The 9,897-nt window shown below is 38.5% G+C and overlaps 1 protein-coding gene across 2 annotated transcripts in view; it reads right to left on the bottom strand.

The window, feature by feature from the left end:
* Positions 1-3,427: 3,427 nt before the first annotated feature.
* Positions 3,428-9,897, bottom strand: part of HMGN3 (high mobility group nucleosomal binding domain 3) — a 26,107-nt gene continuing 19,637 nt past the window's right edge. Inside the window, exons 3-6 of one of the 2 annotated variants that reach the window (XM_006926365.3) lie at positions 8,499-8,528; positions 5,717-5,767; positions 4,450-4,563; positions 3,428-3,910 (exon numbers count right to left, since the gene is read on the bottom strand). In XM_006926365.3, the coding sequence (XP_006926427.1) occupies positions 3,872-3,910; positions 4,450-4,563; positions 5,717-5,767; positions 8,499-8,528 (234 nt within the window). In that variant the 3' untranslated portion in view covers positions 3,428-3,871. The remainder of the gene's footprint in view (positions 3,911-4,449; positions 4,564-5,716; positions 5,768-8,498; positions 8,529-9,897) is intronic. The other variant, XM_006926366.3, reaches the window with a different exon arrangement.

Here is a 9,897-nt window from a genome sequence, read left to right as displayed (position 1 = left end):
TTAAACTTTCTGAAAAAAAAAAATCCAGAATTACATATGGCCAGAGGTCTGTCTTATCGCATAAGAACAAAGCCAAAAATTACATCTCTTTTTGAGGTTGCTATTACTTCTTCAGCAAAGTGCTCAGAACACAGTAACCGCTTAACAGTTGCTAGTTAGATGCAGCTTGTAGGACTTTGCATAGGCTGAGTAAACAAGTTTTAAGAGTACCAATCATTACCAATTTCTTGAATCAAATTCCATCAAAAAGGGTAAATGCATATTTTTAAATCATCTTATCCTGATTTAAAACCTGTAATTAGAAGACCTCATTTTCCAGGAAGAAAAAAAACAATTCTTTTGGAATTCAAGATGACATCAGATAGCCACAAAGGTCAATCCCAGTTCTGTGATTCCCAACTCTGAGGTCACCTTCTACCATCCTCCACTCCCCGCAAATGGTTTTACCTGTTAAGAAATTCAAATTCCACAGGTAACTTTTGTGACAGACTGGAAGCTTCTAGTCAAAAATATATAATTGGAAGAGCTGCAAGAAGGACTCAGGACTGATTATTTTCCGGAAGTACAACTAAATGTTAATTATGCCAAGGCCGAATTGTCATTTTTCCCACAGGCATTCTATAGCAACCAGGTGAATAATACTTTAAAAATGCTATTCAATAGGTTAACTTATTTAGTTTCTTATGGGTTTGTTTGTGGCTAACATCTTTCTCAAAGTGGAATCCATTAGAGGAACTATATGAAGGGTTTATCATGAAAGAGGTTAGGGTTCAGTGATGGCTATTGTAAATTTACAACTATTTATGTTACTAAGTAATTAATGTTGGCTTCCCCACTAGATTCTAAGCTCCATTAAAACAGGGGCACTGACTTCACCACTGTGTACAAGTCAGTGGTTTTTGGTATATTCACAAGTTTGGGCAACCATCACCACTAATTCCAGAACCTTTTCATCACTCACCGAAAGAAACTGTACCCATGATCAGTCACTCTCCATTCTCCCCTTCCTCCAGCCTCTGGTAACCTTGAATTTCCTTTCTGCCACTAAAAATGTGCCCATTTTGCATATCTCACATACAGGGAATCATAGTAAGTAGTTTTTTGTGAATGCTTTCTTTTACCTAGCATGATGTTTTCAAGGTTCATTCATGTAATAGAATGTATCAGTACTTTTCATGGCTACATAATATTCCACTGAATGGATATACTGTATTTTGTTTATCTGCTCATTGGGTAATGGACATCCGGATTGTTCCCACTTTTTGGTTATAAAAAGCTTCTATAAAAATTCATGTAAAAATTTTTGTATGAATGTGTTTTCGCTTCTCAGGTATACATCTAGGAGTGGGATTGCTGAGTCTTTTGGTAATTTTATGTTTAACTGTTTGAGGAGCTTCCAAACTGTTCTTGAAAGAGGTTGCACCATTTTACATTCCCACTAGCAATAAAAAAATAGGCTCCAATTTCTTCACATCCTCTTATTTTTCATTTTTGGCAATAGTCAAAACTTCAAATGTATGTTCTCTTTGATTCAGCCATTATACTTCTAGGAAATTATTTGAATAAAAATACATAAGTAGGCAAACCTTTCTGTACAAGAATATTTACTGCAGTATCAATGGCAGCATTACAATATTTGAAATAATCTATATCTCCAATTATAATTAGTTGAATAAATTCAAAAATAGAATGTATATTTTCCTTTTAAAAATATATGAATGTGCATGTGTTTATGTGCAAATATGCACATATATACATAGTCATAGAGAAAACGGTATGCGGTGATTACCTCTGGGACTCAGGAATGGGGGAAAGGACTTTGATTTTTTTTTACTTTATATGTGATTGTGATATCTGATTATTTTGCGAAATCACTGTTAGCACTTTTACAATTTTTAAAAAAAGTAAACTTATGGAGTTTATATTCCTCTTCTGAATTGGAAGCTAGCCATCAATGTATTTCAACTGTGTACTAAAACACGTTGAAAATATTTTTGTAAAGTGTTCACAGGATACCAGCTATTTTTCTTTGGGGTAGAAGTGGTTTTCAGCTTATCTAACACTCATGAATTAAGGTACATTTCATAATCAGAAGAGAAGGAAACTATGAATGAGATTCTGTATACTATGGTTGATATCTGCAGATTAATGACAGATGTGGGACAATGACACAAGAGTAAATTCTGAGCTCCAAAGTATAAACTGATGGAGGGACCTTGTTTTTGTTGATAACCACAAAAGAAAAGCATCTAAGGCCCCGAGGAACAACAACCTTTTGCAAGAGTCCCTGAGTGGTGCAGGCGCTATTCATGATCTTAAAAGATTCAAGTCTTCGCCTAAGAGAAATCCTGGAATTCAGCTTCCCTGGGGTGCTCACGCAGTTACCAAACTTCTCAGGAATGCAAACGACGAAAAAATCACATTTACAAAATAGCTCCTCTGTTCCTGGCATTGCTATGTCCTTCCAGAGAAGGACAGTGCTATGGTTTAAATGTTTATATCCCCCTCAAAGTTCGTATTTGAAATCCTACCCCGCAAAGATGGTGTTAAGGAAGTGAGGCCTTTGGGAGGTGCTTTATTCATGAGGGTGGAACCCTCATGAATGGGATTAGTGCCTTATAAAAGAGGCCCCAGAGATCTCCCTAGCCCCTTTTGCCATGTGAGGATACAATGAGAAGTCTGAGACCTGGAAGAAGGCTCTCACCTGACCACACTGGCACCTCGATCTTGTACTTCCAGCCTCCAGAACTTTGTGAAAAAAATCTGTTGTTTATTAGCTACCCAGTCTGGTATTTTGTTACAGCAGCCTGAACAGACTAAGACAGATACTATGTACAAAATTTAAAAGACCTGGTTCAAGTCCTGGTTTTTCTCCTTCATGTGAGCCTGAAGTAAGCCACACACTCTCCATGTCCTTATTTCTTAGCCTAGAAAGGAGCTCTATGCCAATTCCTTTTGTAGGTTTACACAAGGCTGAGATGTGGTCATGCTGGGTCAAGAGTTTTCAAAGCTGTGAAGTCCTCAATGAATGGGAAAGTATTTTAGTACAAATGTGATTCTGTACTATTTTGAAAGTGGGAAATTCTCAAGGATGAGTTTATGTTTTTTCACTAGTTCTGGTTTAGTGGAACACTATCTATTTATTAGGACGTCAACGAAAGTGGTGTTTTATTAAGTTTTATATATGGTAATCATTGCCGGCCACTTCTGACATAAAGTGTATTAGATGTAATTCTTCTACACTGGCACGCTCAGATGATTTTATTAAAATAATAACATTTTTAAGTGCCAAAAAATTAAGAAACAATCCTGTTTAACTTACTAGAGATACCATCATGGCACAGACTGTAGATATTCTTTACATCTTCTACGACAATAAAATGAAGCACTGCCTAAATGTAGTAAAAACACTACAAAGAGGTAAGTATTTTGCAGGCAAGAAAACCTTTTATTTTAAACCACAAATAGTCAGCAGGTGGCCACAACTATCCATGTTTCATTAAAATCACATAACCCTAGGTACAAAAGCACCACTGATTATTGCTCTAGAAAAACTGCGTGGAAAAATTCAAATATGCACAGTAAAAACACCACAGTATGCACAGGACTAAATTTTTAAAGCAAATGCATGGAATGCTGAATCAATTTTACACAGAGCTTCCAATATTAAATTGATATTTATTTTACTTAAGGACAATGGAAATTTCCAAAAAAGCACAACTATGAGAAGGTAAAATGTCCATTCTTATATATTTTTGTATGCCAACTAGTAGAGTCCTAAAAAATTAGCATTTACAAAATACTTGGTAAAAATAGCTTTAAAAGTTGTCCCAAGAGGTACATAAAATCAACCCCAATTTTTCATGACAATTCATTCTCCCTCGTTATCTACAGATTCAGTTTTCTGTGCCTGGAAAAAAAAAGAAAAAAAAAAAAGATATAGTTACTATTAAAACTACTATAAGGCAAAGAAAAGTCCACCCCACCAACACACACACTTTTGAACATCTGTTTTTTAGCAGAAATACCACAAAACCTGTTTCAACTCTAGGTGTAAAACAGACAAGGCAGGAATATATTACGCAAACACTTTGCTGCATTTATTGCTTTCTGCTTTTCAAACGACCACAGAAGCTTTACCTGCAAGCTCCCACTGTTCATAATAAAAAACACCACACTACTATCTGATTCTAGTCACTGCAAACATGCAGAATTTTCTACTGTACCCTTAACTCTCACTGTTTCAATCTGCCCCTTTACTGACAGTGTGCTGGGTAGGGTACCTCTGGAGGTTGAGACATTAACAGATGAGCGAGAGATGTGGATCTGCAATAACATTACAGGCAATGAAAAGAGACATTATGAACGTGCTATCACCGGCTGAAGAAGGATCGAGCAATTTCTTTTAAGACACTGATTCAATCAGTGGGAGGTATTTATGCAAAGTACCTCTTCAGCTTTAGTTTCACCATTTTCAGATGGTGTAGTACCTTCCTTTTCAGCTTCCTGCTTTTCCTCCTTCTTCCCTTTAGCACCTTTGTTAATCTTTGTTCCAGGTTCTTTCTAACAGAGGATCAAAAGCACAGACAGACAGTATGTTAGACATGTGAGACATTAGCTAAAATCCGTCAGCCTCGGACCATACACAAGGTAAAGCAGAACCATGGCCAACGTGGTGGCTTTTAGGGGAAAACGGGGTGGTTTTGCTGGGTATCAACTGAGTTACAATGAATCACTATGAAAATCTAAATCTAACAGGCAGCTTAGAAAGTCCACTGGACCTTCCCTTCTGGGAAAACATGGTGGTTCCCTTCATTTATTTGTTCAGTGGACCTTCCTCTCTCAGTGGCGTGAGAAGTGGTTCTGCTGTGAAGAGAACAGCAGCAGCAACTGGCGAAGGACGAGGCAGAAGCTGGAGAAGAAACCAGTGAGTGAAACGCCTCACGTGAGACATGGGCTTGAGACTAGAAAGCTGAGAAAAAGCTTGAAAATGAAGGCCTAGCTCTTGATTTTGAGACCAAGCCACAGAAGCGAGCTTTGCTTCAGAGACACCTTCTTATACCGCAATACATATGGTTTCAAACAATTCACAAGGGACAATGCTCTGAAGGGCAGAGTGGAGAAAAGCTATTTTTAATAAGTTTCTTAATAACTCCGTGCTTTAGTTTCCTCATCTGCTAAATGGGATATTTATACCCACTTCAGTAAGGTTGACATATGGGTTAAATGAGAAAAGCAATTAGAACAAGGTCTGGCATAGCAAAGGGCCATATAAATGTCTGTTGGTATTAACTGCTAGTATTAATTATTATGTGATTATTATTAATCAGACTGGACTGCTAAGACCAGTGATATGAAGTCAAAAACCCTTTTCTCAACTCCTCGAGCTGCTGGCAGCCATGCTGCCCAGGCCCAGGCTCATCTCTTGTGAGTGTCGTGTGGATGGCATGTTCATGAGGCAGCTACCAAACTCCCCTTGGACATGAGGCTTCTCAGAGCAATGTGCTCTTTCTTCAATTTATTGACCAAAACACATTCCTAGTAAAGCTTAAAATGTGCTTTCTGCCTCTTGAGAAAGCCTGTAGCAGTGCTGTTTTCTCCTCAGTACACTTAGCCTGAATCATTAAATGTGATCTTCCTTGGACGACTTTTGGATATGGAATTATAATTTATTCATTGTTTAAAAAACCAAAGTGGGGGTGGGAGCACCTCTTACCTTAGCAGATGTTTTTCTTGGTTTAGGTTCAGGTTTTGGTGGAGCGGGTTTCTGCAAAGATAAATTAAATTATACAAATACTGAGACAACCCTCAGCACCATAAAAAGAACGAAGACTACAAAAGACAATTGTCCATTTTGACTATGATCTTGTTCATTAAAAAAAAACAAACAAACATTTCGTTCTGTTTTCAGCATGAGGTAACAACAGCATAAAGACCTCTGCATTTCATAATTATTTCCATTCTGGGTTCTCAGGTGAACGGCAGATGTGATTAAAAGCTGACTATTTATTCTCCAGTCCAGAATAGCTCTATGGAACAGGTTTAAGTTTCCATCTCCAAAGTCTCTGTTCTTCCTTTTTATCACAGCACAGTGGGAAGAATAATGACTCAGGTCCTCGGCCAAATGGCTCAATGAATTCGGTCACAGTGGCCTTCCCAATAGTCTAGAAATCACAGCATAATCACAGGAAAGCCTATCTGAGAATGAAGACTGCTGCTGGAGAACTATTTCAAAATCATCTCCAAATCCTTCCACCTCTGATGTAGATTTCAAGTTTGTAGCCGAGCACCTTCCTACTTTCCTCATCTCCATGCCAGTTCAAGGTGACTGGAATCTCTTGCACACCCAGGCACTGGACTCCATACATTTTAACCTCATTTGTCCCTAGAGCTTTTAATTAAGAACATGATTATAACGATGAAATGTCCATTTTAAGCTCTCAAGGTTTAAGATTTTTCAAGATATTAGGCAAAGAGCCCAGTAGGCAACTATTTTTCTGTTGCTCTTTATGGTTCTCCTTCCTGTTCCCGTGAGCAGGGCCTACCTGTCCTATGGCCATGGTCCTTTAAACACAGGGCTTTGGACCTGGCCTGCTTCCCAGGGCCCCGAGACTGGGTAGCACATGAGGATGCTGCAGGGAAGAAAACCAGTTCAAACCTCTGGTTTTCTATAGCTATTTTAGGGCAAGTATTTCTCTTATGCAGCTAGAAAAAAATTAGTGTACCTCACTCTAAGCAGTAGGGGGGAATGGTTTTTAAATAGAAAACACTGGCCGGGGTCTCCCCCTGTGGAGAAAAATACATGTTCCTTTCAATGCCTCTAGGTGGTTCAGGTTCACATTCAATCTGGCCCTTTCTATCAAAAGCATAAAGTAAAATTGTAGATGGTTCAATTCCAGAAGATTGGCTGTTAGACATGGCCTTTCGAATTAAAAAAAAAGAAAATTGAGCTTGAAAAGTAAGGAATGTTTTTATGAATCTTCTTACCACCCTAAATCTGCAGGCTGTTCCCCAAATACAGCAGCCTGCATGACTCCTAATATTTTAGGATTTAAAAAATTTTATTTCAAACTTTGATATACTGTTAACAAACGTGTTTTGTCCATTTTCAGCAAATGATTTCCTTTTATATTATTTTCTGAGCATTCAAGTGTTTTTATGGGAGAGGAAGTGATGAGGTTTCACAGTCTGTAATCCTGCTGCCCTCTGAGGAGACTCCGTGTCAGCACCATGGGCAACGATCTCAGTGGAAGGTACTTATATTGCTGGTTCCTGGTGCTCAGGTAAAGCCTTGTTTTAAATTTTGGTTTTTAATTTACTTATAAAATCTACTTCCTGAATGAGCTGGAGATCCATGGACTACAATAGCTTTCCGTATAATCTATAGTTAAGCCTAAAAAGAGTTAAAAGGTAACTTCTGAACCATGGTGAGAGTTATTATTTGACAAAGCACACCATCTTTGAGGGGTTTTGGCAGAATCTGGATTAACTATGTACACATACAACCGTAATTCCCACCTCTTCACCTTCCTGGTGACTCTGATATCGCTTCCTTAGGTTGGGACTCACGTGAAACACTGACTCACTCAACTCAAACTCAGTTATACTTCTGAACTTGTAACTGGTCCTAATACCCATTTCTGTTTTGATTCCCTAACCTCTGCAAAGCATGGGTGTCGGCTGAGGATGAAATCCAGGCTTCCCTGTAGGCCAAATTGGCTTGCAGCTCCTATACTATCTAGTATGGAGATACATGCTGTTAGCCAAGAGGTCATTGTCTTTCCCTCTACATCTCAGTGGGCAGCGTGGGCTGCAGGTATTTTAACGAAAATCTTCCACCAAAGAGCCAGGCTGACCTGTCTTGGCAGAACAGGCGGGTGGACCACCAAAAGGCAGCAGATAGGAGCACAAGAACCAGCAAGGACTACGGAGTGGTGAGAAGAGCTGGAGCACACTCACAGCTGAGGCTTGGCCACACTTGCTCATCCCCAGCTTTAATGATCTAACACTCATCTCTTCCCTGGGCCTGGCCCATAGAGGGAGACTCCAAGTGGCAAAGTGGAATCATTACTTTTTTAAAGATTCTCTAGTTCAGAAATGAGGCTAAAGCGTATGGAGTCAGAATACTTTCAGAACATTTGGACTAAAGAATGAGTCGTGCACAGAGAATAAGAGTTCTTGTCCACTTTCGCACATCCTATGTATTGAACTGAAAGGCTACGATTTTGCTTAACGTACTTCTTTTCTTTCAGGGATCTAGTTCCAATATCAAACGACTTCCTGTGATTTATATTCTTGGTAATGGGGCTGGCCACTGTTTTTCACCAACACATCTGACGAAGGGAATCACTTGGCAACAATGGTCGAATTTACTAAAGATCGTGACCATAATTTCCAAAATGCAAACAAAAACCCAAAGGAAACACTATCTTAATCTCCCTTCTGCTGCTTTGCTCTGGACAAAGGAAGTAACACCAAACGGGTCCTAAAGTACTCACCGCTGACAATCTGGCAGACCGTCTTGTGGGCTACAAAGGAAACACAAAGTATATATCTATATATTGTTGATGATTATACACACATTGATTTTTTAAAAATTCATTAATATCTTACTGTGTTGAAAGAATGCAATGTATGACTCCCATCACCCTCTCCAGGTTGAGCACAGTGAAACATACCCCAAATAACCCTCGGACCCTAACCAAGAGAGAAGTGTTTCTAAAGAGGTGTAGGCACACTGTTGAAAGAAATGGCCTCTCCCATTTAAGGGAATTAAGGGTGTGGCGAGAAAGGAAAGGAAAGGAAGATTGATTTAGGCTCTGACCCAAACCATTATCTCTACCCGAGATTGACAGCAGGAGTACTGAGGTGCTATTTAAAAACTAGTCTCCACTCTTGTTCCTCACAAATGGAACCAAAGCTTGTAAGTTAATACAAGAGACTTATATAACTACGTAGAAACCAAAACATCAGGAGTTCCCTGCCTTGTTAAAATAGAGAATAACTACAAATCTTAAAGGCAGTTAAAGAGAAAGCCTTCCTTTTATCTGTAACAAAAATAAACATTTATTTATCTACTAATTGCATATGTTTAAGATTTACATAGAGTAAAAAGTTCGCTAATATTTTCTTTTAATTTGGAAGTTTAGAAAATTTAGAGAGAAACTGTGTTGAGATCGATGTTTTTCAGGAAATCTTTTCTGCAATGATGGTGCAAGTTAGCAAATGAGATGGCAAAGAAAATTTAAAATAACAAAACTCTTCCAGGCATTTTGGAAATAAGCATACAGAATTGATATTCTACTTACTTTCAGTAAAAGATGGCTCCCCAAGGGATTTCATATTCTGTAAGTACAACTGTCTTTAAAAGTGTTTCAGAAGTAAATACTCCATATTTTTTTGTTTTATTCACTGCTTTATCTCTAGTAGAATACGGTGCCACCTAACATACAGTACTCAATAATATTTGCTTAAAAAAATGAACTCAAGCTTTTCTCTTATTCGCTGCTTTATACAGACTTTGCTTCATTACAATAGCTTAAATAATTGTTCAAAAGGGGCAGCAAAAATGATCAGTAGAAGCCCATGTCATGAGTGCAAGGAATCATGAAATTGTTGAAGCTGTGCTTAGGTCAGTCTAGGTCATCTGGTCAGGCCAAACTGGAAGAAATATTTCTTGCCATCTCCACATTTAAGAAATTTCTTGCTGAAAATAACCACAGGAAGCTAAACTCATCTTTCTTTAAACCACAGAAGGAAATGAAAGGCCTTCATGAATAATTTTAACCCTGGGGTCTCAAGGAAAGATCAGAGCTGGACTTAAGGCCAGCTAGCAGAATGTGCCAAGCCTGGGAGACTATGCAGATTAAATGGTGGCTGTGATATATCACTGCGTAG

This window comes from Pteropus alecto, unplaced genomic scaffold (assembly GCF_000325575.1).
Source record: "Pteropus alecto unplaced genomic scaffold, ASM32557v1 scaffold7, whole genome shotgun sequence".
Lineage (NCBI taxonomy): Eukaryota > Metazoa > Chordata > Mammalia > Chiroptera > Pteropodidae > Pteropus > Pteropus alecto.
This window is presented reverse-complemented; position numbering and strand designations above follow the sequence as displayed.